Here is a 27160-nt window from a genome sequence, read left to right as displayed (position 1 = left end):
TTTAGTCATCAGCATCTGCATATTCCTTTCTCTGAACAGCTTTACTAAAAGCAGGAAAAAAAAATATTTTAGTTCCCGTATCGGAAGTTTACAGAGAAACAAAAAATTCCTTTTTCGTTACATTCCTGGATGCATTTAAAATAATCAAAGTGGGCTTGGGAAAAAGAGGAGGAAAGCAAAGAGGGAGCTCGTCTGACTTCAAGGAAAAAAAACGAGGCACTTAATTATATCCTCGCACACCTCCATACCCTTCCCCAGATCTCCCAAAGGAAATGTAAAAAGGGGTGACATTTTCACCTACCCCATTACTAATTTAGGCAAAGGGAAGCCTTGCCAAAAAGCTATTTATAGCCAAGGCAGCGAGGGCAGCGGAGTGGGGGTCTGCAAGGGGTGCAGAAACAGGTGCAGCGGCAGCGCGCATGACCCTATATGCCGAGGTGAGGATTGGTTAATCCGGGCTCTAAAATATGGCATCTTGGGCTCATGATAGTCATAGGGCTTTTCCATCACCAGGCGGGGCGGGGAAGCCACGGGGAGGGCGCTGCGGCGGGGCTCTATAAATTAAAGCTCAACCCGCCTTTTCTTCAATGGAATAGTAAAGCGGAGCAGGGCTGAGGGGGGAAACGGGCAGGAAAAAGGGGGGAAAAAGGGCCCGGAGCGGCTTTGTGCTGCCAAAAGCCACTTCAGCCTTCCTCAGCCCAGTTACTTTCCTCGCCGCATTCCTGCTACAGAAGCAGCTCCGCGGAGATGAAATACATCATAGGCATCGGAGGGTAAGTTCCTACCGGCGCCATCGGTAGCTAATACGCTGCTTTTCCTTTGTGCCTAATTGCTGTAAAATGAGCTGAGCCTTGGGGGTTACATAAGGGACCGTCGGGGTACGGGATTCTGGAAAACCGGCAAGTTGCTGACTCTTAATGTGTGCTTTATGTAACACCGAGGGCCCTGCAGGGAGGCGTCCCCCAAACTTCTATAGCATTAACGGGAGGCTGCCTGAAGTAGGAAGAAGTATTGTAAATAGGCTGAAGTAGAAAGAAGTATTGCAAATAGACTGAAGTAGAAAGAAGTACTGCAAATAGCCTCATAGGTGAAGTTACAGGCGTGGCGCGCCTGAACTCTGTAAAAGGATGTTTTCAGCATTAATTTAGACTTTTAAAAGCCTCTCTGAAGGACACGGGGAAGGGGGGGGAACTGCTTTGAGTTGGATTATTGGACAAAAAGCTCTGTTCGGCAGCAAGGGAGGGCTTGGAAGCAGGCCTGCGGCTGAGGACAGGCTGCCTGATGCAACTTGGCAGCGCTCCACTCACTGCAGAGGAGCTCGCAAAAGTGACCCCCGGCAAGACTGAGCCGAAAGGCAGATCGAGGACAGCGTGTGATCTTGGGAGCCTTTGGATTAAAAAAATAAGAGATTAAGCGCACTCAGGCTTGACAGCTCTCCCGTCTGGGGGGGTGGGGGTGCAGCTGTCTCGTGTTAAGGCAGGTTCTGCGGTACAAGTCTGAATGGCTGTAAAAGGAAGGAGCTTCCCTGATTCACAACTAATTTAGTGCATTATAAAGGCACTTTTCGCGTGCCTTGCTCTCACGGGGCAGCCCCTCAAGCCGACGAACGCCAGCCTCCTGAACAGAAGCGTCAGGGGGGAACGAGGGGCAGCAGCAAGGGGGGTTCGGGCGCTTTACGCCCACTCCCGAAGCTGAGGGAAAGGGCTCGGCCCCCCCTCCCCCTCCTCCATCTTGCGGAAACACCCGCGGGGCTTCCCCCAGCCCCGGGGAGAGCCGCGAAGGCGGGGGGACGGAGCGGCCGAGATGGCGGCGGGGCCGCTCCCCTCAGCGGCGGGGGAAGGGGGTGGGGGAGGGGTAAGGACGCGCCGTCCCGCGCGCGGGAAGCGGCGGCCGTTACGAGCGGCGCGAGCCGCGGCCGGACCGGGGGGGGGGGGGGGGGGGGGGGGGGCGGCGAGAGCCAATCAGCGCCCAGCGCGCTCCGCCGAGGCGGGAAATTCAAACGTGGCGCGCGGGCTGCGCGCACCCCAAAGTGGTTCTGTCAGCGCCGTGTCCCCCCGTCAGCACCTCAAAGCAGCTCTGTCAGCACCGTGGCCCCCCGTGTCCCCCGTCAGCACCGTGTCCCCCGTCAGCCCCATGTCCCCGTCAGCACCCCGAAGTGGCTCCCCCATCTCCGTGTCCCCCATCTCCGTGTCCCCCGTGCCCGTGTCCCTCATCCCGTTCCTGTCTCACGTTCTCTGTTTCAGCGTCACCAACGGTGGCAAAACCACGCTGACCAACAGGCTTGTCAAGGCGCTGCCCAACTGCTGCGTCGTCCACCAGGACGACTTCTTCAAGGTGAGCCCGGCGCCTCCCGCTCGCCCCCGGCACGCGCCGCCGCTCCCACGCGTAGCAGTGGCCCCAGGCACCGAAAGCTTCCCTCAGTCCCCAGGACAGACCCAGCCGTAGCTCAGCTAAAAGCCCCCTGGCCGCGTGGACCCCTCAAGCTGGGCCTTTGCTCCACGTTTCACCTCAAAAATGTGCCCCCAGCAGCCCTCAGAGCCCGCACAGCGCGGCTTGCACCTGCGGAGTGGTGCCGAGCCACAAGCGCTGCTCTGGCGGCGGCCTCGAGCATGAATTTGGGTCAGAGGCCAGCCCTCGGCGCGCAGGAGAAGGTCCCACATGGTTTTCCGTAAGGATGTGGAACATGGCACACGTAAAGCTTTCACTGGCCCACGAGTTACGCTGTGCTGCCCTGTATTTTTGGTAGAAATGTTAGGAGGAGTTCAGGTATCTATTATTGGTCAGGTAAACTCGAAAGTACTTAACGCTGCATTGGCATATTAAGTCCTCACGTGCTCGCTCTAGGCCCCCTGTTTATAAATAGCTTGGCCAGGAATAATTCTTTACCTGCTCGCTTACAAATAGGGAACCTGGAGTGTTTTGGCCAGCGATAGCATACCAAATTGTCAACCTCAAACTCTTTGCCACACGTGCCTTATCTGAGCCAAGAATGCTTTCTCAAAGCTCTCGGGTTGGTGAAAAACGGGAACTTAAAATTTTAACTTGATCCCAGCGAGGTCGGCAGTGGTTTCGTTAAGTGAACACTTTGTTGGGTGTTGCGGTAGCGTCCAGGTTGTGATCGGATCTTAGGTAACTGATCACGCTGAGTTTGCAGCAATGTTTTATTGCTCACTATATTTCAGCCACAAGATCAAATAGAAGTCGGGGAAGACGGCTTTAAACAATGGGATGGTAAGAGCAGTGTTCGCTATAGGATGCAGTAATGTATATTTTTTTCCTAAGTATTTCTTTTTAATTATTAAAGTTTTAATAGTAAATTAATTGTAATTTCAAAATTTACAAGTTCATTATATATTATACTTTCAAACCTGTGTGGTTCAAGGTATTTGATTGTGTACCTCTTTCCCACCCACCCCCTTTCTTCTAACTAGTGTTGGATTCCTTGGATATGGAGGCAATGGTGAGCACTGTGCGTGCCTGGATTGAGAACCCAGTGAAGTTTGCCCGTTCCCACGGGGTGAATGTCACGCCTGGCTCTAAAGAGCCAGCCTCCAAAGATATCCATATTTTGGTCATTGAAGGCTTCCTGCTTTATAATTACAAGTAAGGTTTGGGGAACTATTAATGGCTTTCCAGGGAGGAACGCTAGATGACTAGTGCCAGGACTAAAACCTCCTTTTTACTAATACACCCTTCCTTCTCCTTCTGAGGTATCATGTCTAAGAATTTCTCACGCGTAAGAAATCTGCTGCTGGTAAAACCGGGCTGCCCGCAGTGGCTTTTTTGGGGTAGGGCAGGAAGCTCTCCTTCCCTCCTGTTCTCCCACCGCACTGCCTAAACCATGACCTGAGAAGGTCATTGATAAGAACGAGGAGATAATCAGTGCTGCGTTCACTGCTTGGAATCCCTCCTGGGCTTCAGGGATAGTTCTCATGCGGTACATGCGCTTGCTTAACGCTGACTAAATTCAGCCGAGTAATTAATTGTACGTTGGATCAAAGATCAACCTTTTCGCATTCTTATATGGGGAAAAAATGCTTGGCAAGAAGCTGGGAAGACAAGTAGAGGAGAGAGCGGAGATTTCCAATAGCTAAATATATAAACTCCAGAAAAATGTGTGCTATAAACACAGCGAGCAGAGGGCTGGCTCCAAGCTGTAGCTTTGTTTACAAAACTTTTGCAAGAACAAGCTGTGCGTGACACTTGGCAAAAGTGGAATTCCTCCTGAGCTGTGCCACAGGACGAGCAGCCCTGGGCTGCGTGCACAAAGCGCGGCCAGCCGCGGGCTGCCCCAGCACAGCACCTGCTGCTCTTGGCCCGTCCCTTGGGAGGTGACGCTCGTACCTCTCCTGAAGGTTACAAATACCACCCCAGTGCTCCGTCCCAGGAGCAGGAGCCTGCCCTTCGTCTGGGGAATATTTTATATATTTTTATATTCCCCAGAGCTTGCTCAATTCACTCCATATGCATTTTCCAGACATCCCACCAGGGTCAAACTAGCTGCTTAGGTTAGATTCTGCTTTTTAGATTTTAGAATCATTCTATGATTCTATGCTTTTTAGATATTTTTTTTTCAGGGTTTGTTTTCTTCAGCCTAATAGCAGTGCAACTCCATAAGCCACGGTGGAGCTCAGTGACTGGGTTTCTGGAGGAACCTGTACCAAACCTGTTTCTCCGTGCACGTTTTGACAGCTCGCTTCTGCACGATGATAAGTTTGTTTGTGCCAGACTGAGGAGCTAAAACTTCAGCTGACTTCAAACAAAATTGAGCGGATAGAGCAAGAGCTGTGGTTCAGCCCCCAGGCCCACCTAGCCCCACGTCTAATCTTCCCCAGTAACTCTCAGCAGATATTGGGGAGGGAGGGAGAGTTCCGACCTCTGAAAGCTCACATTGTTCATGTTTTATAGCAAGTAATAAACCTGCCATAGATCAGATCTTGCCTTAATGAAAAGCAGAATTGCCTGCAATAGTCATACATGTAAGAAGCAGAAAGATTTGTATGGCTTTCAGGGGTAACTTAGCACTTTATCAGAAAGCAATAAATAGACACGTTCTTTCTTTCCACCCCACCCTAGACCACTGATAGACCTCTTTGACATACGCTACTACCTGGCAGTTCCGTATGATGAATGCAAAAGGAGGAGAAGGTAAGCAGATGCTTTGACTTTGATTCTTCCTCCCCAAAAACACTGCCTGCTGCAGTCAAGAGAAGCAGGCTTTTGAGCTACCTGCATCTTCTTGTCATCGGGATGTATCTGTGTCACTTGCAAATTGGAATTACAGTTAAAAAGTTTAATCTAATTGGAGGAAGAGACTTTCATGTGGCGCTTACTGAAGCTCTGGCTGCCCCCTTTGTGGGGCTTTTGTCAAGAGTGCATCCGTTAAGGGGTGCAAAGAGAGCAGTTTTGTTGCGTGCTTCCCTCGTGAGCCCCAGCACACCCCTAGCGATGCTCGCTTTGCCTGCCACTACATTCCATATTCCTTTGGGTGTCTGAATAAACTTCGTGTAAAATGTGGAAGCTGTTGCCAGTTATTGATAAGAGCAACCAGTTCTCACATGCACGCAGCTGTCAGGTTAACGTCAGGCTTTGGTACTGCACGAGGGTGCAGTCCCCGCGGTCCTAACGCTACTTCCCACCTCCACGTTTGCAGCACGCGCAACTACACCGTCCCTGACCCCCCCGGGCTCTTCGATGGACACGTCTGGCCCATGTACTTAAAGCACAGGAAAGAAATGGAGGACAACGGTGTTGATGTTGGTAAGGCTCTCCAAACCCAAATCCTTTGGTACTATGCTCTGGATTTTAAGGAAGTCAGTAATGTAATCAAGGCAACTTCAACTGTAATGATGCAAGGCGCTATTTTTATTACTAAGTTGTAGTCCTGGCCTACTTTCTGGATGGATAAATATATGCAGTCTTACAGCTAAGAACTCCTTCTCTTTGTTTTTATATTATTAAGAACATTTTCCTTTATTATGAGGAAAAATAAAACTTTATAATAGGCTTAGAGGTTTTGGGGGACATAGGTTTCTCAGAAGGGTTCTGTTTTCTGGAAAACAGAAGTGGAAAACAAGTCGTCATTTGGATTAACCCAGTAAAATAACTAAAAAACTAATCTACATATAAACTTTGTTCCGAGTAGAAGCCTATGGACTGACTGTCTTTTTTCTTTCAGTTTATTTAGATGGACTGAAGTCTAGAGATGAGCTTTACAATCAAGTCTTTGAAGATATTCAGAACAGGCTTTTGAACTGCTTATAGGTAAATACATTCCTGCTCCAAGGGGGTGAAATGTGAGGGGCTGACTGCTGGAAACAATCTGTTCTTATGCTCGGATGGTCACGCTGTTCCTTCTTGCTTTGCAGGGTCTCGGAAGACCTGAAAGACCCATGTACAGAATGATGTAAATAGTACTTGGAAGTCAGAGTTGGGGTTTGTGTAAACACTTCTTACACTGCCCTTTGGAAAGCATCTTTTGTATATAATTGAAAAATGAAGATAAGTTATTTGCAGCTGTGATGGACAGGATTTTTTTTTTTAAATTTTCCTATTTTATATTCCACTGGCTTAAACATAAGTTGAAAATGCATTTTCATGGTGGGACAAGTAGAGATGCATTTGGAAAACAACTGCCTCTCTTGCTTATATGCTTCTGCAGATATTAAGCCTTTATGTAATGGCTTGTTTGTAACGTCATCTTTCAAATTCAGTAAAAATCTATTTAAAATCTCTTTTCTGAGCTCCCATTTTAATACGTCGATCACCTTTAGTAGAAAGAGGTGCACGCACACCACCACCAGTACAACAGCAGCCCACACATCTCGTGGCATTTGACATTTCATGCTAACCATACCTGTGCAGCTTCAGGCAGCCTCGCTTTAAGCGATAACTCCAGCCTGGAAACATAGTTCGGGCGTCCAACAAGGGTGAGAGTCTCAGAGGCGATCACGGGAGGTGAACAGCACCGCGGATATTTTTAAATCGCGGGTGTGAAACCAGCTTTATGTCAGCCTCAGCTTGTCTGCATTTCTCACTTTGTGCTCAGGCAAATGAGCGTGCAGAGATACCGTGGCCCGTTTCACAGAACTGTGGAGTGCTCCCAAGGTGAGAGGTTTGGGCGGACGCCTGCATTTCTGCCTTTTGGAGTCCAGACGAGAGTTATTGTGTCCTAAATTCTCCAGCTAGCTGAATTTTGTGAGGTGGGGACGGCTGTCTTACTGAATTGAAAATCCAGCAGGAAAATCTGTGGGTTTTCTCAGGGAATGAGTGTAGCAACTTCACATTAAGATTGTGCTACATGAGGAATCTCTTCTCAGGAATTAGTACTGAAAATGCCAGCCTAATTTTAGTCTGAAACAAACAGTGATCAAACGTGTCCTTGGAGTGCGTGTGAATTTACTGATAGACTTCGGGTTAACTTCATGTGGAAGTGCTCCAAGGAGCCTGTGCTGGAGAAAGCAGGCCTTTACCCTGCTGGGTGATCTGCCTTCAAAATGTCCTGCCGAGGAGCTCACACCCCAACAGGTACAGGAACACCCTGCATTAAGACAAACCCTGCGGTACGGTGAAAGGACGCAGATCTCTCGTGTCCTCCCTTTCCAGCAAAACCATCAATAAACGACCCGTGGAAAGAGTTTGATTGGGTTTTGTGCTGGTAGGCTTTTTCTCAGTGTTACGGTGAGATGAGAAAAGCTTCCCACTCAAAGCAAGAGAGCACGAAAGAGAAGGAAGAGGCAAAGACAATGAGAACGTTGAAATAAGTTGTAATATGGAGTGTAATGTTACCTAGAAGGACACGCTGTAGAAAGGAAGTGGGGATAGATACTGTTCCTGAAGCAAAACCAAGCGGTAGAGCTTTATTGTCCTTTATTCATCACGTGCTTTCCGAGGCCTTTGGGAACAACGCTCTGCCCAGGTTCCCTCCTTCAGGAAGAGCACGGCTGCTGTTCTGCACGAGGCTTTTAGGCAGGCACGTAAGTAATGCAATCTGGTGGGGAGATAGGTAAAGCGTGCTGAGGTCTGTCAGCCGGCTACCAAAATACCGCGGGGCTAAAGATAGGAAGTGCCATCGAGCTGATGAACCAAAGCACATGCAGCACCACGCATAAAGGGCCGGTGATGTTAAAGCACAAAACCTCTCACGTGGGGCGAGGGCGGCGATCTTTCGGACGCTCACATAACTCGGCCGCGGCATCAGCACGGCTCACGTCAGATTTTCGGACGTGCCTTAATTAGAAACGTCGCTCCAGAAAGGCAGCTGCCGCGGGTTAGCAGGAAGTCACTCCAGAATCACCAAGGCTGTCTCACGGGATTTTAAATCATTAAAATTTTAATTCATAAAAAAATCATTTTAAATCAGGAGGGAGAGCAGCAGCGAGGCAGGGCCACCACCCTGCGCAGCGGGGACGCCATGGCCAGGAAGGAGGAGCGGATGCTGACGGCATCCATGCTTCCACGAGCTATAAAAAGGCATTTTTATTTCCTTGTGCGCCGCTCCAGGCGTGCCTGGAGGCACCCACCAAGCTATAATTACGCCGTTACATGTCGGAGCGCTCTTGTCAATGGCAAACCTGAGGAATGCTTTGGCCAGGGACGGGGCGCTGGGACTTGTCACCGATACCTTGTAAGTCCATTCGGCATCGCCACACGGAGCGTTTCCCACAGACGAGCTGCACTCCTGCTTGCTGATGGAAAAAAGCAGTCCCAGCGGAATTTGGCACGGGACGAGCGCCACAAGGGTTCCCCTGCGCTAGCAGATAGGTTTAACCCGCGCCTGATAAGCTGCATGAAACCATTTTGTCCTCGTGAGGACATTTAAGGGAAAAGGCATTGCGCTCTTCGAGCTGCCCTCTAGGAAGCAACCACCAAAGCCTAAAAAAGAAACAAAACGCATTTTAGGCCTGCATTTCTGAGAGCCCCCCCTAGGAAATTTAGTCCCTATAGGATTTAGTACGGAGCGGTAGTTGACTCACTTAAGTACTGACCTCCTGGACACCTTCTCTCCAGTAAATGCTCCAACACAGGGCAAGGTGTTTTGTTTGTTTGTTTGTTTGTTTTATTTTTTTGGTTGGGTTGTGGGTTTTTTTGTGGATTTCTTTTTTTTTTTTCCCCACCATCTTTACAGCCACACACAGTAAGTACATGACGATCTTGTGCCAGCAGGCTGTCATTTAAACCCCCCCCAAGGCCAGCCAGCCTGTGCATGGGGTGGGGGGTGGGGCGGCAACAAAACTGCCCTGGATTCTGGTTTCCAAAAATTTCGGCGATACCTCGGGCACCCGTCAGGATGGGAGCTCCCAGCACCACCACCCCCAGGCCCGGCGGCCGCAGGGGCAGCGGGGCTGGGGCTGCGTGGCCAGAAAGCTTTGGGGAGCCTGAAACCAAAACCCGTGGTGGGCCAGGCGCCCCGGCAGCCTCAGCACTATGCGAACCTCGCCCAGCTCGGGAACAGCTGTGGCTATAGGATTTCCATACATCCCTCCGTGCGCTGGCTCTGCTGACAAAAGGCCACGTCAGAGGGGATGAAATGCGGCAGCCGCTGGTTGGCAGCACCCGAGCTCCGGCCCCGATGCGAGGGGTGCGAGCGGGCCGTGGGCCACCCCTCTGCCCCGGGGGGACCCCAAAACCCCTTGACCGAAAGCTAAACTGGGCAGAAAGCGGTGTCCCTGCCGGTTCCCAGCCACCGGCCCCGCACACGGGGGCGGCCAGAGGGAATCGGGATGGGTTCGCCCAGTGGCAGCCCCCAACTCCTGCCACGGAGCTGGGGGGGGCGGAGAGGGGGCCCTGTCCCTGTTATCACACCTGTGTGGACATGGAGCTGTGGGGGGGACAGTGGTAATCCTAATAAATGGCACCCCAACAGCAGCCCCCAGCCTTGTCACCACCGTGAGGGCAGCACCAGTACCAGTGACCACGGCCCAGCCCCACCAGTACCAGTGACCACGGCCCAGCCCCACCGGCCTGGTTCTTCTGGGCTCTCTTCCCCAGCTCTGAATTTCCCTGGCCAGACCCCAAAGCCACCACGGCGTCACCTTTCCCAAGGAGGGGGAGAGCAGCCAGGCTCTGGGGGGGGCCTATGAGGAAAACCAGGGCCTGGCCCTGAGCTGCAGGCTGCACCAAAGGGTCCTGAGCACCTCCGGGGCCACCAAGCTCCCACCCTGACCAGTTCCCGGCTGCCAGGAGCACCCAAGGGAACGGGGCGGCAGCAGCCCCGCAGCCAGACCCCACCGCCCCCAGCCCCGTGCACCCCCAGCCCCGCCGTCCCCGGGGGGGGCCGCGGCACTGATCCTGCCCGAGGCCCCGCGCGCGGGGCGCTGCGCGGTCACGCTGTCGCCCTCGGGCCCTGGATGCCAGCGCGTTGGCTGGAGAGGAGGGATGACTAAAATTATCCCCCATCCGCATGCCCCGCGAGCTGGGATGAAACCGACACCCCGCAGGCACGTCAGCGGGGGCACATGGTGTGTCCCCACGGCGTGCCCGCGTCCCTCTCGCGCCCAGAGGAGCCTCGGGTGGCCTCGGCAATGGGGTCAGTGGGTCCTCCCCCCCCCCAAGCCCTTGGGGTTTGGGCTCGGTCCTGGCTAAATGCGGCCGGATCTGGACCCCGCTGCCCCTGCGCCGCGGTGCTGGGAGCCAGAGGGACACCCGCCACCCGCTCGCAGGAGGATTTGGCCGGTGATTCCCCCAGATCAAATTCAGCCTCGTCCTGGCTCCGTCTCTCCAGAGCGTGGGCAGCCGGAACCCCCTCGATGGTCCTGGCGGAAACCCGGCCCCAGCCCCCGCGTGCCTGCAGCGACTCGGGACCTCGCTCCCCGGACCCCATTAGGGAGGGTCCTGGGGAAAAGGGCCGGGATCCCCCCGTACACTCCCCAGGCCTTCCCCACCCCCCAGGACCCTCCCTAATTCACAGACGCACCCCCTCCCCGCCACCCCAACCCCACCCTACAGCACGGGCCAGGGTACAGAAATCTTTATTTTGTTAAAAGGGGACGGAGGGTGCTGTCCTGTGTCCGGATCCAAAAGCCGAGTGAGCTGCAAGCAGCCCGGGTCCTGCCTCCCAGCGAGGAGCAGTGATGAATGGGAACAAAATCTGGGAGAAGCCACTTTTCTGATGTTTTTCCCTCCCGGCACTGCAGTCTCAGGGTGAGGGTCACACCAGACGCTGCCGGGAGCAAAGGAACACGCGAGAAGGCCACGTGGAGCCAGGAACCTTCCTGGCAACTCGGGGGCCCGCGCAGGCCAGCCCAGGCCACGGAGGTCTTGGGAAAAGGCACAAGAAAGGGGGGAAGCGACCGACCCAAGCAGAGGTCGGCCAATTCCCCCCGCACTCGGACAAAGCGCGAGCCTCTGAGCGCTGAGGACAGAGCCAGAGACCCCAGGGAGGAAGAGGAAGCACCAGTGGATGGGAGTTGCGAAGGACGAGCTGCTGAGAGCGCTCTGACACCACCCCAAAAAGACCCCACGAGCCAGGGGACAATGCCACAGCTCCCGAGGGACCGAGGGGAGGACGGGGACAAGGACGAGCTCGGTGCCGGAGGGGAGCACAGCCCCGCGGCCAAAGGCCCCGTGAGGACCTCACCACCTCCACGGGCCGATCTGGTGCCCAGCACCCAGGAAAGCGAAGCAAAGAGGCAACAGCAGCCTCTGGAGGCACGGAGAGAAGGAGCCCTGAGGGCTTGGGGCTCCGAGAAGACACAGGCTGGACCCCAAGGGTGCGGAGGAGAGGAGTGGCCCCCAGCTCCAGTGGCAACGCAGCGGGGGGAGCACCCAGCTCAAGCACGGGGAGCATGCAGACGGCGAGCGAAGCGAGAGCCGCACACAGAAAGCCAAAAGCCAGGCGAGTACAAGCCGGGAGCCTCGAGCCCCCCCGGGGCAGAGGTCTCCCGGGACGCGCAAGCTGCCAGCATGCCACCCCTGAGCCCAGCAGTCTGTCAGAGCCCGCTCGGGATCCCTTTGCTATGGTCCCACAAGTCCCCCATCGCCGCCCGACGTCCGAGCGGGGACAGACCCGGGTCCGGGCAGCCGGTGGTAAAAAGGGGGGAAAAAATTGAAGCTGAGAGACATCAGGGACAGCTGCTGAAGGCTCTCGCTGGACCGGCCCCTTTGGCAAGCAAGGGGCAGAGCCACCGAGGTTCCTTCAGCGCCGCCTCCTGCGTGGGGACGACCGAGGGACGCCAAACCCCCCTGGGGGCAGTGAGGCTGAGAGGCAGCGCCGCTCGCCAGACCCGTGCTCCCCCCGGGAGCCTCGCTCCTACGCTAAAAGCTGCTGCAATCTGCTACTGCTCCGGGCAAACAAGCAAAGCTCGGCTGCGGGGGGCAGCGGCCCTCCCCGTGGGCCCCGGGGGCTCCCCTCGACCCGCCAGCACCGGGGCGGGCTAGCGGATGCTGCCGTCCCCCTCGCCGCTCTGCAGCTTCTCGCGCTCGATGGACCACACCAGCTCCTGCACGAACTTCATCTCCGAGGCCACCTGCTTGGCCAGCGCCTCGTAGTGGTTCTCCAGCTTTCGGTAGCGCCTCTTGAGGCCGTTGGCCGCCTGCAGCACGCTCTTGGTCTCCTCTTGCGTCTGCTTCTTCAGCGCCTCCGTCTTCTGCAGCTCCTGCCGGATCTGGCGGAGGTCCTGGCTGATGCTCTCGTTCTCCTCCTTGTACCACGACTCCTTCTCCTCGTAGATGGACAGCAGAGCCTCGATGTCCTCCTGGAAGGACTTCTTGTTCCTCTCCAGCTCTCGGAGGCTCTCCTCGGCCGCAGCCACCTCCTCCATGACCTTGGAGAAGCGCTCGAAGTTGATGTACGTGTTGTTGGGCGGCATGCTGGAGTGCGATTTGATGGTGTACTCCTTCAGGCGCGTCGTCTTCAGCCGGCGGCGCTCGGGCTTCTTGCCGTTGTCCTCATTGCGGACGTTCCTCCTCTTGATCACCTGGGGAGAGGGACAGCCGCGGCGTGGGGCACGGCCAGGAGAGCGGGAACGGGACCGCCTGCCTCTTCCTCCACACCCACCGGCGCTGCAGCGGAGCCAAACCAGCCCCGGCAGGGCTGGAGGAGCAGCCGAGAGCTGCAAACACACAAACCTCCACCCCCTGACCTCCTGGAAGCTTGACACCCAAAAGACACCATTAACTTCATACCTTAATCCACGGGTGCTCCAGGCTTTGAGCTATCGTCATCCGCTTCCTGCAACGACAGCGAAGCTGTGATCAGAGGGGCCGCCCGAACGCGTGGTTTATCCCTTGATTCAACCCTTTCTCATGAGCCCAATTCCCTCCTAAGCTGCTGCAGCCACCGGGTGCTCCTAGAGACACCACAGTTCTGGCAAAATCCACTCCGTGCTGACACGGGGAAGAGACTTTGAATCCTACAACCAGCAGAAAACAAAGAGCAAAGGGGGAGGAGTGGGGGAATAAATGGGATTCTAAACCAGCTCAGCAGGGACAGCCAGAGGTGGCGTCAGGCAGCACGGCAGGCTCAGAGAGAAACCCTAACGTGGAGAGGAGGAGAGCAGGCGTGGGGGCTGCCTGTACCCGGGGACCATCCCCTCCCCTGGTTAACCCCTGTCGTCTGCTCCCTGCCTCTCACTTGGGGTCCTTGACAAGCAGGCGTCGGATGAAGTCCTTGGCCAGCTCGCTGGTGTTGCTGAAATACTCCTCGTCGAAGTCGTAGTTCACAGCCGATATGTTGGTCAAGGTCTCTTGCTTCGTCTCCCCCAGGAAGGGGGAGGCCCCGCTCAACCTGTGGCAAGAGCGGGTCGTCACAGCCCCGGCAGGCGACAGAGCACGGGGCAGGGACACCGCGGCCCTGATCCCTGCCCTCGCGGCACCCCTGATACTCACAGGATGTACGTGATGACACCGATGCTCCTGGAAAAGAGAGAGAAAACGAGGTCAAAGCCCTGCAGGTCCCTTCACCCCTGCACCGAGCGGGCCTCATCCTGCCCTGCCCCGGCTCCTCTCCAAGCAGTGCACGGGGACGGCAGCGGGGCTGGCACGCTGTGCCCGCCTGCAGAGCACCGGGACCCATGGGGAACCACTCACCACATGTCCGCCTCCAGCCCCAGGGGTTCGTAGTTCACAATTTCCGGAGCTTTGGAAGGAAAGAAGGGAGAGAACAGATTTATTCCGGGGAGAAAAAATTAAATGTCCCCATCGAGGCATTCATCCCCCGCCCGGCCACGTCCTCCGGAGCTTTCGGGGAGATGCGGGGTGCCCAGCTCTGCCCCCAAATCTTAGGGTGCCCGAGGACGGCAGGACCGAGGAGTCTGGCCGCTCTGCCCACCGCGGGGCCGCAGTTCGGACACTGAACTCATCGCTGCATAAAGGCACGAGAGGCAAAATCTTGGAGATGGTGGGAGAGGGAAGGAGCAGGGACGTTGCTGCATGCTTGGCTGGGGACCCCCCCCACAAACAACGCCTGCCCGGCCTCACCCACAAACTCCGGGGTCCCAAAGATGTTCTTGAACTCGTTCCCAGCTTCGATCTTGTGGGCGATCCCGAAGTCGATGAGTTTGATGCGAGGGTTTGGCACGTTCTTGTCCAGCAGCATGATGTTCTCCGGCTGCAGAGGGAGAGGGGCGACATTTACCACCCACCCCCCAATGCCGGCCACGAGGTACTCACGCGCGCCAGGCCTCACCTTCAAGTCAAAGTGGGCGATGCGCTTGGAGTGCAGGTAGTGCACCCCGTCCAGGATCTGCTTGAGGAACTGGGTGGCCTCCTCCTCCGTCAGGGACTCCTTCTCGGCCAGGAAGTCAAAGAGCTCGCCCCCCGAGACCAGCTCCAGGATCAGCACCACGTCCGTTTTGTTCTCAAAGATGTCGTGCAGCGTGATGATGTTGGGGTGCTGGATCTCCCGCAGGATGTCCACCTCCCTCTCGATCTCCTCCCGGCTCACGCCGCGCCGGCTGGATGAGAGCCGCCGCTTCTTGATGAATTTGGCCGCGTACTCCAGGCCCGTTTTCCTCTCCCGACACTTCCGCACGATGGCAAACTGGCCGCTGGGGGAGGCAGGGAAGGGGCAAGGTGAGGAGAGGACATCCTGCTCCGCGCCTACCGGTGCGGGAGGATGCACAGCTCCCCCCGGCTTCTTTGGAATCGGGGTCCTCCCATATGTGTCCGACACAACCTACCTGCTCCCTGCATTGCTCCTCCGGCTGTAGGACGGGACTGGGGGCACTGAAGCCCCTACAGCAGAGCCAGGAGGAGAAAAAAACCCACCCCCGGGGCAGGCGTGGCCGTGCAGCAGGGCTGGGGTACCCCGGCTGCCCACGCAGCCCCGCACGCACCACACGGCTCAGCCGGAGCTGGCGTTAAAACCAAACCCCCGCGGAGCGGCGCTGCGTGGGACGCAGGAAGGAAATTCCTCCCGAGGACACGGCGGCTGCCGGCTCGTCCCTGCGCCGCCCAGGCAGCTGCAGATGCCATCCCGATCCGCTCAGCCCCCAGCCGGGCCACAATCGTGGCCTCCGCCCCTGCTCCCCGGCTGCTCGGGAGCCCGGTGGGAGCCCGGTGGTCGCCGCTAGTGGCTGGGAGGAAGCCTGAAATCTGCCCGCAGAGGCCGGGGACACTCCTGGCACCCGTCCCTCCCGGCACCCTCGAGCCCCCGCAGCCCCTCAGCGGCCAGGAGAGGGGCACAGGCCCACGTCCCCCCCGTCCCCTCCCTGCCGGCACGCGGGGACGTCCCGGCCCCGCCACCGGCCCCGCTCGCCCGAGAGGCCTTATAAGGCCCGGAGCGGAGCCGCCACGGCCGCGTTCCCCAGGGGCAGCCCAGGCACCAGCAGGCCCCGCAGCGGGGGAGGACCGGAGGCCTGCGGCAGGGCCCCGGCCTTGAGGGGTGCCGGGGGGCTGCTGAGGGCTGCGGGACCTGGGGGGGCTGCAGAGCCCAAACCCCCCGGGCACGTGGCTGCTGCTGCGTGGGGCGGCCGGGCCCCAGCACCGCGGCACGGCGAGCCCAGCGCCTGTGGGGAGCGGCGGTGGGGAAGCGCGGGGGCTGTGCCGCCACAGGAGAGAGCTCTGAGGTAAGAGCTCGTCGTGACGTGAGGGCTCGTCGTGACGTGAGGGCTTGTCACAGTGTAAAAACTCATCACGGCATAAGAGCTCGTCGTGACAAAAGAGCTCACTGGCGTACGAGGTCGTCGCGACGTAAGAGCTCGCTCTGATGTAAGAGCTCGTCGTGACGTAAGAGCTCGCTCTGACAGAAGAGTTTGTCGTGACGTAAAGAGCTCGTCGTGACAAAAGAGCTCGCTCTGATGTAAGCGCTCGTCGTGACGTAAGAGCTCGTTGTAAGAGCTCGCTCTGATGTCAGAGCTCATCGTGACGTCAGCGCTCGTCGTGACAAGAGCTCGCCGTGACGTACGCGCTCACCGTGACGTAAGAACTTGTGACGCACCCGCTCGCCGTGACGCCACCCGCCGCCCCCCCAGCCCCCCCCTACCTGCCGAGCTCTCCGCCCATCTCGTAGAACTCCTCCACGCTCTCCTGCCGGAAGGTGGACATGGCCGCGGGGCCGCCGCTTCCCCGGCGGGGGCAGCCTCCGCTCAGCACCTGGAGCACGACACGGGCCGCGGGGCCGCGATCGCTCAGCGGGGCCGGAGCCGCCCCCCCCCTCCCCCCCGCCCCCCGGTGCCCCCCCCCCGCCCCTCAGCGCCCCCCGGCCCGGCCCCGCCCCGCCCGGCCCCACCTGGGCCGCCGCCGCCGCCGCATTCCAGCACAGCGCAGGCCCCGCCCCCCCGCGCCTCCCATTGGCTGCCGCGCCGCCCGAAGGCCCCGCCCCTCGGTGCGATGACGTCACCGGGGAGGGCGAACACCGCCCGGCCGCGGGTTCGAGACCCGCCCCCGGCCCCCTCCCGGCGCGGCTGCGAAGTGCAGCCTCCGGCCCCCGCATTCCTCCCCCCCGGCCGCATTCGCCGCCCCCCCCCCCGGAGGCCGGCGGGCCTCAGCAGCAGACGGGTAGGGGGACAGAGCGCGCTGCTACCAGGAGAAACGGCCGCGGGCACCTCCAGGAGGGAACCAAGCCAGGAGCCCCCGCGACTATTCAGTCACCATATCAAATTTATTATTTCCAGTGGCACTAATACATTGGTTGATGGTCATGATGACAAGCACACTGCACAAGATCTCCTTGCCTTCTAGTTTCTGCCCAACCAGAAATCCCTGGACACCCCCTCCCTGAAAACCCACTACAGGCCATTAACAGGAGCCAACCCCCCCCCCCCCAGCCCCGGCTGCACCTGGTTTGCGTTCAGTTGGGCACCGTCTCCCCCCCAACCCCCTTTGAGAGATAAGAACCGAGCACATCCCTGCTCCCCCACCTCCAGCCACTCATCTACACCCTCAGAAAACAAAGCAGAGATGCTCCTCCTCACCCACGAGTCAAATAAATATGGAATCAGGCAACTCTAGTTGCATCAAGTGGAAATGTTTTAGTTACAATGGCACCGAGTGGGGCCCCAGATGAGTCATGTGCAACACAGAAACCTATAAGGCTGAATATCAATGCTTTTTTGTTGAAAGTCTCAAATCGCTATGAAACTGATTAAGTACAATGCAAAGAGATGGTCACTGCAGTCTACCATTTGCCTGCTGCACTGGTGTTACGCTAGTTAGTTGTTTTTTTTTTCCCCCCCGAGTCCAACGACAGTGACAGTGATGCTGGGGCGGGGGCTTTTACAACTTGTCCAGGAAGTTGTCCAGTGCGGGGATGCCCTCCTTCAGCCCTTTGCGTTTGCGGGTCTCGGCCACCACCTGGCAGGGACGGCTAGCGCTGTCGAAGAGGCTCCCGGGCAGGATCTGCCAGTGGTCGAACACGCACTGGGGGAAAGCCTGGCCGCCGGTGTTGGACCTCAGGTCAGCCGTAAAACCTGGAGGAGAGAGCAGAGGTGAGAGGCATGCACTTCCCTACAGCTTCGCGTCATCACCTCTCCCCCAGGACAGATGTGGTGGATGTGGTGTCCAAGAGCATGAACTTGCCACACTCCTCAGCTACAGCGACCTTCCAGCTGCCCCTCATCCCCTTTAGGTGTGCTGCTGGTGACCCACAACCTTCAACACGACCCCAAAGGAGCACCCAGACCTCCGAAGGAGCACCCAAACCTCCAGGGGCGGTAACTTGCAGGGCACCTGGAAGCCTGCATCCCAAGGCACATCCAGGTAAGGAACAGCTGGATATAAAGGTTCTCCTTCCAGGGCAGGATTTAGGATTTACCTGCCCCTGGCTGTCAGCGTGTGCGCCACCCCCCTTGCAGCGCTCCCAGAGCTCCCCCACTCACCGAAGGACTCGTTGACAGGCAGGTAGGCCTTGACCACAAACATGGGGGTGCCGGCCACCTGGGACTCCTCGAAGACGTGCCCACGTTTCTTGTTCAGCACGCTGTAGGTGCCACCAACCACCTGCTCTGGGCACTGCAAGAGAGGGGTCAGGACTGTAAACACGCACCTGCATTTGCCACACGCGGGCTCTTCGGAGCTCCTGGGCTGAGCTTTTTCCTTACCTGGATTTCCACAAGGTAGATGGGCTCCATGAGCATGGGCTTGGCAGTAAGCACGCAGGCGTACAGGCATCTCCTGGCAGTGGGGATGATCTGCCCGCCTCCACGGTGGATGGCATCGGCGTGCAGGGTCACATCGTGCACATCGAAGCGAACGCCACGCATGTTCTCCTCACACAGGACCCCCTGGGAAAGGGAAGCAGGCTGTCAACCAGCGCTGGGGGCAGAAGGCAGCTGGCAGTCTCTACTGGCAAGCTCTGCTCCCTCAACTTACTGGTGTCTACTGGTGTCTCAGCTTACTGGTGTTCCTGGGAAGTGGGTCCTACAGCAGCGAGCACAGCAGCTCACTTGCTACACTGAGAAGCTACTCAGCATTTTATCTTCCTTGCCCACGAGTTAAGAACCAGCTCCTCCTACCTCCAATTCATCAGTGCAGCTTCTCAGAGCACTGAAGCCTTTTACTAGCTTCTTCACGCGCTATTTCCAAAGCTCTCCTCAGCATCAGCTTTTCAGGACTCTGCACACTGCTGCCCTGGAGCGGTCGGCCCCAGAAGCTGAGCGCCAGAAGCACGGCCCCTACCTCCTTTGTCGCCCACTGGAAGCCGGCCACCACACTGTCCTTGATCTCGTTCAGGTACTGCACTCCCTTGGTGACGTCAGTCAGGATGTTGGGGCCAGTGCCGTCGGGACCGAAGCACCAGATCTTCCTGGCTTCGGTGACGTCCCACTCGTACTTCTCGGCCAGGTAGCGAGCTCGCTGTTTCAACTCCTGGCGAGCAGAGACCTCGCCCTTGTCAATGTCTTCAGCCAGTCCATCGGGGAAGGGCCGGGCCTTCATGTACAGCCTGTTGTGTTTGTTGGGGGACTTGGAAAGGCACATGATGTCGGATTCCTCGCTGACTGTCTCACGGTAAGACACAACAGGATCAGATTTCTGCAGCGACAAACAGCACGGCAGAGAACAGCAGTGAGACACCGGCCGAACTGCAGCTCACACCAGCGCTGCGGCAGAACAGGTCTAGCACCAAATTCTTACTGCTTTGACTTCAAGAGCAGCCCCCACTGGCTGCAAGTTTGTGTAGATAGCACTTACATCGGGGCAACACCCAACCCACGCTGCTTTACAGGCAGCGTAACAAAACGCAGCATTAAGCAGCCAACAGTAAAATCAGATCAGGAGCTGTGTGAGCCTCGCGCTCCGCTCCATCCACCATAGCTGGAATTCTTAAACTGCCACCGCAGTAACGGGCACCCCAGGGATTTGCTCCCCGGTGGCAGGAGCTGCAGAGACAGGCAGCTGCATCTGTGTTGTCAGTTAGGAGCTTACAGGCTGCAGAGTCGTTCTGCCCCAGCAGCCCCCCAGGCTGCGTGCAGCAGCCGTACCTTTATAGGAATGCAAGCATGGTCCTCTTCCAGATCCTTCAGGCAGATTTCCAAGTGCAGCTCCCCTGCGCCAGCAATGATGTGCTCTCCAGACTCCTCAATGATGCACTGCGAAGAGCATTAATGCAGCAGGTGAGACTTCTGACTGCAACGCAACAGAAGCTCTTGCACATAAACCACTAACATTTGGCAAAAATCAGAGCCCATCGGGCTTCTGACTCATGGGGCTGGTTTGGGGAACTCTTTCCACTGGTCTGAGGATGACTCAGTACCAGCCCAAAGGTGAAGCGCTCCGTTCCTTCCCACTCTGGTAGGGCTGGGACCAGTATCCAGCTCAGGACATTTCCCTGCCAGCGCGCCCAGTACAATCACAAAGGCCAAAAAGAACAACTCCTACCAGAAGCCCACCGCGTCAGCAGGACCAGGGAAGCTCCTGCACCTCAAACTCTCAGACATTCACCTGCACCATAGGGTCAGACTTGGCGAGACGCTTCAGTCCTTCCACTAGCTTGGGCAGGTCGGCTGGGTTCTTGGCCTCAACGGCCACACGCACGACGGGGCTGACGCTGAACTTCATGACTCTCATGTTGTGAGCGTGCTCGAAGGTGGTTATGGTTCCAGTCTTCACAAGGAACTGGTCGACACCAACCAGACCAACGATGTTTCCACAAGGCACGTCCTCGATGGGCTCCACATAGCGGCCCATCATGAGAATGGTCCTGAAGAAAGAGAAGGCTGTTTCACCTGGGTTTGAAGGACGAAGTCCCACAAGGCAGCATCCCAGAGCTGTGGCAGCAGACTTGAGATCAGCAGCCAAGCCTTTTTCACGGCCTCAGACTTAAGAATAGACCCAACACAGTTCTAGAACCGACCCAGAACGGTTCTAGGACCACAAACCTGAACCACAGTTGTGACCGCACTCCACCCAGCCAGGACTGACCTTTGGATTGGCTTTAGGTACAGATCCTCCTTCTTGCCAGGTGTGTAGTTGGGTCCCATGATCCTGACTTTCAAGCCAGTTGAGACGAGACCAGAGAAAACACGTCCAAAAGCGTAGAAACGTCCCTTGTCGGAGGTTGGCACCATTTTAGAGACATACATCATCAGGGGGCCTTTGGGGTCACAGTTCTTAATACCTGGGAAGAAGGGAAAATCAATTCGATTCAGTGATATTTCCAGCAATCAGCATAACCACCCACGGCCCCTAATCATGAGAATGTACCCAACAGTGCCCCCGCCTGTTCCCTCCTACCCAGCTGGCCAGCACAACCAGTGAGAGATCAGACTGCCAAGAGATCTTTTACCAGGGATCTTTTAAACAAATACAGGCTCAGCCTGAGCCTTTGGCACACACCCTGGCTTCTCTCCAGTTACTTACCTAGCTCAACCCTCCCGAGTAAAGTGCTACCTAGTAAGCCTGTTTGATCCGTGCTAGAAGAGCTACGGGGTCAAGAATTAGCGGAGCTACTAAGCTGGGGACGCAGAACAAGACAGCTACAGGCATTTCAGACCGCAAAGCAGCTACGTGAAGAGATCCCTCACGGCAGAGAAGGGGCTCATTGTACCTATGGCAGCCTCATCATCGGGGGGTCCCTCATAGAGCAGCTCGCAGCGGTACTTCTGGGCCGTGACAGGAGAAGGCAGGTGGATGGTGATCATCTGCAGCAGGGCATCTCCAGCAGGCAGCCACCGCCTCATCACGGCCTGAGGCGGAGATTAGAGGAGTAAGACCCAAGCAGATTGTTCGAAGCCGAGCAGTTAACCTTCCCCTCCTCGCCCCCCTCTGAGCTGTGAACAGCACCTTCCAACCCAAGCAGGATTTGTAGCTGCTCAGTACGTTCATGCAGCTGGACCAGCCCCACTTCTGACCTCTCCTCACAGGGGATTCAGACCAATCTCACCTTCAGCAGGGGCTTGCCCTCCTTGTCCTTATCTTCACTGTCAAGCTTGATGTCCAGTTTCTCAATCAGTTTAGCTGCCTCCTCCTTCTTGAAGCTCATGATTGCGTCAAAAACCTAGAACAGCAGCAACATTCGTGAATGCCTCGTGACCCAGTCTGCAGCAGCAGCACAAACTCTACGCTCCACAGAACCTGCGTTCTGACCTTCCACCCCACTAAATCCGTACGGACTTAGGCACATACTTGCCTTCCCCTTATCTGCTACCAGCTTCCCTGCCTGCAGAGTAATGAGCTAGCCTTGTGTCAGATACTCGAATTTCTTCAATCAAACGCGTCAGGTCAAAGTGAAGAAATTTTCCATCATCACGCACTGCAGGAGCTTAAGGCACCAGCAAGGGCTGAGCGCTAAGGAACACACCTTGAAGATGGGGTCAAGGATGAGCTGGCAGAACGTCCTGGGCAGTTTCTTCCCATCAGGGCCAGTAGCAGACTTGCTGAACTTGCCAGTAGCAGGATCAAAATACCTGGAGAAAGAATTATGCCAGACAGCTATCAATGCCCAGTCCAGGCACAGAGCTGTGGCTTTTTCTGCTTAGCTCAGGGCAGAGGAAAGAGTTGCTGAGTAAGAACTCTACTTTCCCAATCGCTCTCAGGCTTTCAGAGCTGGCCAAAATGCATTTACTCACATCGCCAGCTCACCATCCCCTCCCCACTTGTCTGGCTTTCCTACTCTGTAAAGATTTTATGGGAGACAGATCTCTGAACCAAAGCTAGCACAAGGACCAGTTACGTGAGACAGGGCTGTGAACAGGCACAACCACGTCCTCCCCTCCTCACTGATCTTCTGCACCATCAGGTTGCGGGCGCACAGCTGGCCTGGAAATTAAAGTCGGCCCCAACTGCTCACCTATCTCCCCACAGCTTCTTCATCATGTCTTCTACTTTCTTGGCACGCTCCGATGGATTCATCTGGGCATCACCCTTGGCAGCGAACTTTGCAACATACATTTCAGCAAACTGTTTCAAAGTGAAAGCCCAGCCGTGCAGACCAGAACCAAAGCCAACTGTACCAAGCACTGGATCGATCTGAAAAAGCAACAAACAATTGGGTTACAGAGGAGCAACAACAGCTGTTACAGACAGGGAAGGTCCCGGCAGCCGGCCTCAGCCACCACTCAGCAGGGTTTGAAGATGGAGCTTCAGAGCTACAGAACCCTTGAGCATTTCTGTGACTGCCACCATTCGCCCAGGGGGTCAGACTGCCCAATTTTAGCTTTGTAACACAGAACTGGATCAGTTTTTCCCAGTTCGGTTGCCTATTCTTCACTTCAAGCAGCTCAACATCTGCTTAACTTCCATGCAGGTAAGACTCTCGTCCTTAACAGGGATCAGCAGCAGCACATGAACACCTGTAACATGCACAAAAGCGCTCAACAGGAACAAAGCACACGGGTTTTCTGCAGCCAGCAGTCCTGCTCATTGCTCAGGAGCCCAGCAGGGAGCGCGGAACAGAGGTACAACAGACACCAACTGCCCTTCCGTCTCAGGAGACGGCTGCAGACTGGTGCTGAGCAGGAGCCAAGGATCTCGCATCACCTGATGCCAGGTGCATAAAAAGCCCTACAGAGGGAAGGTACTTTCCTGGATTTACGGTCTTCATTTGCTCAGGGCTTGTGCTAACAGAAGATTCTGAAGGAAAGCGAGCAAGATCCCCAAACCAGTGGGGTCTGGGTAGCAGGGGTATGTTCATTATTCCAGTCTCGCTTCTCCCTTTGATAGGGCAAAGGACTACAGAAAGGCCCCAGCTGCTTGCTGTTGCTCAAGTGGCTTATTTTGCAGGCGGTGTTCACAGCCACTCACTTACCATGATATTTCCCATGGGACCGCTTTCTCCTTCTCCGTACGTGGAGATGATGACATTGACATTTTCAACGATGCGCTGGAAGGTCTGGTACAGCTCTTCTGGCTCCAGCTGCAGCTCCAGCAGCGCTCGGTCCATCTTGTTCATCATCAGGACAGGCTTGATCCTCTCAGCAATGGCCTGACGCAGCACAGTCTCTGTCTGCACGCACACGCCTGTCAAACGCATGGGAATTAGTCCTCTTATTTTCAAGCCTGACCAAGGTACACTGCAGTTACACACGGCTACAGAAAACCTTACCAGAGACACAGTCGACAACAACCAGGGCACCGTCAGTGACACGAAGAGCAGCAGTGACCTCTGAAGAGAAATCCACGTGCCCAGGAGAGTCGATCAGGTTGATCAAAAAACCAGAACCATCCTTGCTCTGCTTGATGAAGGCCAAATCATTTTCAGAGAGCTCATAAAATAGAGATATAGCTCTGAAATAAAAGAAAAACTCGAAGTTTCTAACCACGCATTACCACTCCCCAGTGCTTAGAAACAAACATGCAATTAGGATCTGCCTTTCATCCTGCACAGAAGCTGCACTTGGGCTTCAGGATTTCTTCAATCACGTTCCTGGGAGGCCAGCACAGAAAACACTCAGAAGCTGAGAACTGTGCTTCTTATGCTTTCCTGAAATCATAACCACTTCCGGCGATTCGAAGTGCCCAAAGAGCACTTTCAGACCAGTATTTCTGCTTTTGCTACTACATCTAATCCCTTCCCATCCCCTTTCACGCTCCTCAGCCACCCATGGTGACACAGCCCGGTCTGCAGACAGAGACACTCCTAAGAACAGTGGCTGCTCACCGGACAGCCTCCACACCACAGGGCTCCTGTGAACACCAACCCCAATACTTGTTCTTTCATTTAAGCTTCTGAATGATGCGAACAGAGAATGCCTGATGATTTCTTCTTCGAGCTCAAGAAAAAAAAACAGCCTAGGATTCAAAGCACCTCCAAGGTCAGACCGCGCACTAGAAGCATTAAAGCGCCTGAAGAACGACAACTCACGTTGATTTGATGGTGATGCACCGCTCCTGCTCATCCTTTCTTGTGTCAGTGAAACGAGTCTCCCCCGCGCGGGCAGAGGCGATGATACCAGCTTTGCATACCAGAGAATCAGTCAGGGTTGATTTGCCATGATCAACGTGGGCAATCACAGACATGTTCCTGATGTTGGCCTTTTTGTCCATGATGGCCCGTATCTGGTCTACTGTGAAGTTCACCTTGAAGAGAAAAAGGCGAAAAAAACACAGCGTATAAAAAAGCAAGCTTTATTTTTTTTTCCAGGAAGGCCAACCAACAACGCCAATACCTGGTGGTGCCAAGTTTACTCCTGCTGACATCAATTCTGCCTGCGCAGCCAACGCTACGAGACGCCCCACAGGAGGAACACCAAGGGCACTGCAGACACCAGCGTTACGAACAGCGAGGCCCAGGCTCGCGCTGCGGGCACCCAGCAGCAGCCGACACCCCGAGCACATCCTACATACCCTGCTACCTGCTGTCTCCTTGAGGCAAACCCTGCCGAAAACCTAACCCTTATCGAGCAGAAACCCCGTATAAAAGGCGTTCTAGGTAAACGACAGCCTGCGAGGCTGCCCCCGCCGGGCCCGCAGCGTTACATAACGCCCGGTGGCCTCCCGGCCCCTTCCACTGCCACATCACCGCCGCTCCCCCCGCCGGGCAGGGAGCAGCACGGCCGGGTCCCACACAACCCGGCACCAGCACGGGAGGGCCCCCAAGGGGCTGCCACGGCACCTTCCCCCCCCCGGGTCACCCCCCCCCCTCCACGGTCACCCCCCCCCCCCCCCCGTCCAGCCCCACCCCTCAGCACAGGCCCGGCCCGCAGCGCCAGGCCCCTGCCCCGCCGCCGGCCCTCCCGGGGCAGCGATCCCCGGTCCCGCAACCAGTTCGAGGTCCCCTCCGACCCCCCCGGGCGGCGGCAGGACGCGGGGGCTCACCATGATGGCGGATGGCGGCGGATTCTACGAGGCGGGGGGGGGGGGGAGCGGTAATGGCGGCAGCGGCGGCCCTGTCTCGGTGGCGAGCGCAGAGCGGGCGGAAGAGAGCGCTGACGTCAACCGCCCCCCTTTTATACGGCGGCGCCGGCCGGGGGGCGGAGCCTGCGCGGTTCGGGCCCAGTACGCATGCGCAGCCGCGCCTGTCTAGCTCCCAGCTGCCCGTGACTCTACGGGGGGGGCGGGCTCCAGCCCCGGCCATAGGGAGGCCACGCCCCCTTTCCCGGTAGACCACGCCTCCTTTGCTTTAGGCCACGCCCACCACCCCGTCCTGTCACCGACGCTTTGCGCATGCGCCTGCCAGTGGGGCGGGGGGGGGGGGGCTGCAGCGCCCCCTGCCGCCGGGCGGGGCCCTGCGCTGGGCCCGCTGGGGCTGAAGGAGGCGAGCCCGGTCACAGGATGCTAGAATCAGTAAAAAAAAAAAAAAAAAAAAAAAAAAAAAGGCCTCCAAAATCACCCGGTGCAACCACCCGACCACCAATGTCACCACTAAACCATGTCCCTAAGCACCACGTCCAGCCTTTCCTCGAACACCCCCAGGGACGGTGACTCCACCACCTCCCTGGGCAACCCGTCCCAGCGCCTGACTGCTCTCTCTGACAGAAATGTCTCCTCATTTCCAGCCTGAACCTCCGCTGGCACACCTCGAGGCCATTCCCTCTAGTCCTATCACTAGTTACCTGTGAGAAGAGGCCGACCCCCAGCTCCCCACACCTTCCTTTCAGGTAGTTGCAGAGAGCAATAAGGTCTCCCCTGAGCCTCCTCTGCTCCAGACCAAACACCCCCAGTTCCCTCAGCCGCTCCTCACAGGACTTGTGTCCCAGACCCTTCACCAGCTTCGTAGCCCTGCTCTGGACATGCTCCAGGGCCTCGATGTCCTTCTTGTACTGAGGGGCCCAAAACCGAACCCAGAACTCAAGGTGCGGCCTCACCACAGCAGAGCACAGGGGGGCGATCGCCTCCCTGGTCCTGCTGGCTGCACCATTCCTGATCCCTGCTCCGAAAAGGGCTGGGGCAGGGACCGTGTGGTGCGGGGAACGACCCTGAGTGTGTTTTCAGGAGGAGTCCTTCAAGCCCAGCATGGAAAGGCTGCCCACACTTGCTCTGTGTTGTTGCAGTGTACAGAGAACCCAAAGCGTTGTGCAGTGAACAGGATTACCTGAGCTAGGAGCAAATTAAAAGGAGGTCACAAAGATGGACAAAGCAAAGAGGGACTCCACATGGTGGAACATCACCATCTCCACAGCATACACATTTTGCTTCTTTTTTCTTCCTTCCCCATAGCATCATAGGACACTGTCGCCCCACCTCCATCACCTACAACATTAAGAGAACTTTCATGAATCCGCGCCACTTTGTCCCCAAACCACCCTGCCAGGCAGCCACAGCTGCTGCCAAATTCCCAGCCCATCAGCCCCTCTGCCCACCATGGTCCCAGCAGGACAGCGGCGGAGCTGCACCGGGGATCACT

The 27160-nt window shown here is 56.6% G+C and overlaps 3 protein-coding genes across 3 annotated transcripts; 1 reads left to right on the top strand and 2 right to left on the bottom strand.

Annotated features, from left to right (window-relative positions):
- The first annotated feature begins 460 nt into the window (after positions 1 to 460).
- NMRK2 (nicotinamide riboside kinase 2) lies at positions 461 to 6732 on the top strand. Its single transcript, XM_083811456.1, has 8 exons — positions 461 to 773; positions 2244 to 2334; positions 3183 to 3231; positions 3432 to 3603; positions 5077 to 5148; positions 5654 to 5760; positions 6179 to 6264; positions 6369 to 6732. The coding sequence occupies exons 1-7, from the start codon at positions 748 to 750 to the stop codon at positions 6262 to 6264; spliced, it is 603 nt and encodes a 200-aa protein (XP_083667582.1). The 5' UTR covers positions 461 to 747; the 3' UTR covers positions 6369 to 6732.
- A 4222-nt stretch (positions 6733 to 10954) lies between these two features.
- DAPK3 (death associated protein kinase 3) lies at positions 10955 to 16777 on the bottom strand. Its single transcript, XM_083811449.1, has 9 exons — positions 16670 to 16777; positions 16424 to 16533; positions 14627 to 14987; positions 14419 to 14548; positions 14029 to 14077; positions 13828 to 13854; positions 13574 to 13726; positions 13126 to 13171; positions 10955 to 12917 (listed from the first exon to the last, which is right to left on the bottom strand). Exons 2-9 carry the CDS (start codon positions 16483 to 16485, stop codon positions 12375 to 12377), a joined length of 1371 nt encoding a protein of 456 aa, XP_083667575.1. The 5' UTR covers positions 16486 to 16533; positions 16670 to 16777; the 3' UTR covers positions 10955 to 12374.
- Positions 16778 to 17022: 245 nt separating this feature from the next.
- On the bottom strand, positions 17023 to 25771 carry EEF2 (eukaryotic translation elongation factor 2). Its single transcript, XM_083811441.1, has 15 exons — positions 25633 to 25771; positions 24680 to 24894; positions 23921 to 24102; positions 23624 to 23835; positions 22667 to 22845; positions 22178 to 22283; positions 21761 to 21874; positions 21425 to 21563; positions 20800 to 20995; positions 20320 to 20578; positions 19860 to 19967; positions 19057 to 19410; positions 18480 to 18662; positions 18258 to 18390; positions 17023 to 17849 (listed from the first exon to the last, which is right to left on the bottom strand). Exons 1-15 carry the CDS (start codon positions 25633 to 25635, stop codon positions 17656 to 17658), a joined length of 2577 nt encoding a protein of 858 aa, XP_083667567.1. The 5' UTR covers positions 25636 to 25771; the 3' UTR covers positions 17023 to 17655.
- Between the last annotated feature and the right edge of the window lie 1389 nt (positions 25772 to 27160).

Source organism: Anser anser (assembly GCF_964211835.1).
Source record: "Anser anser genome assembly, chromosome: 25".
NCBI classification, from domain to species: Eukaryota; Metazoa; Chordata; class Aves; order Anseriformes; family Anatidae; genus Anser; species Anser anser.
The sequence above is the reverse complement of the archived record's forward strand: the minus strand, read 5'-3'. Positions and strand labels throughout refer to the sequence as shown.

What these genes read in the sequence shown, in the direction of transcription:
- NMRK2 (XM_083811456.1), top strand. Translation starts at nt 748, where the DNA reads ATGAAATACATCATAGGCATCGGAGG. An exon ending in TACATCATAGGCATCGGAGG is followed by an intron (nt 774 to 2,243) that starts GTAAGTTCCTAC and finishes TCTCTGTTTCAG; the next exon opens with CGTCACCAACGGTGGCAAAA. An exon ending in TTCCTGCTTTATAATTACAA is followed by an intron (nt 3,604 to 5,076) that starts GTAAGGTTTGGG and finishes ACCCCACCCTAG; the next exon opens with ACCACTGATAGACCTCTTTG.
- DAPK3 (XM_083811449.1), bottom strand. Translation starts at nt 16,485, where the DNA reads ATGTCCACCTTCCGGCAGGAGAGCGTGGAGGAGTTCTACGAGATGGGC. An exon ending in TCGCCCACTTTGACTTGAAG is followed by an intron (nt 14,549 to 14,626) that starts GTGAGGCCTGGC and finishes CTCCCTCTGCAG; the next exon opens with CCGGAGAACATCATGCTGCT. An exon ending in TGGAGCACCCGTGGATTAAG is followed by an intron (nt 12,918 to 13,125) that starts GTATGAAGTTAA and finishes CCCTCTCCCCAG; the next exon opens with GTGATCAAGAGGAGGAACGT.
- EEF2 (XM_083811441.1), bottom strand. An exon ending in GTCCCATGGGAAATATCATG is followed by an intron (nt 22,846 to 23,623) that starts GTAAGTGAGTGG and finishes TTGCTTTTTCAG; the next exon opens with ATCGATCCAGTGCTTGGTAC. An exon ending in TACCTAAAGCCAATCCAAAG is followed by an intron (nt 20,579 to 20,799) that starts GTCAGTCCTGGC and finishes CTCTTTCTTCAG; the next exon opens with GACCATTCTCATGATGGGCC.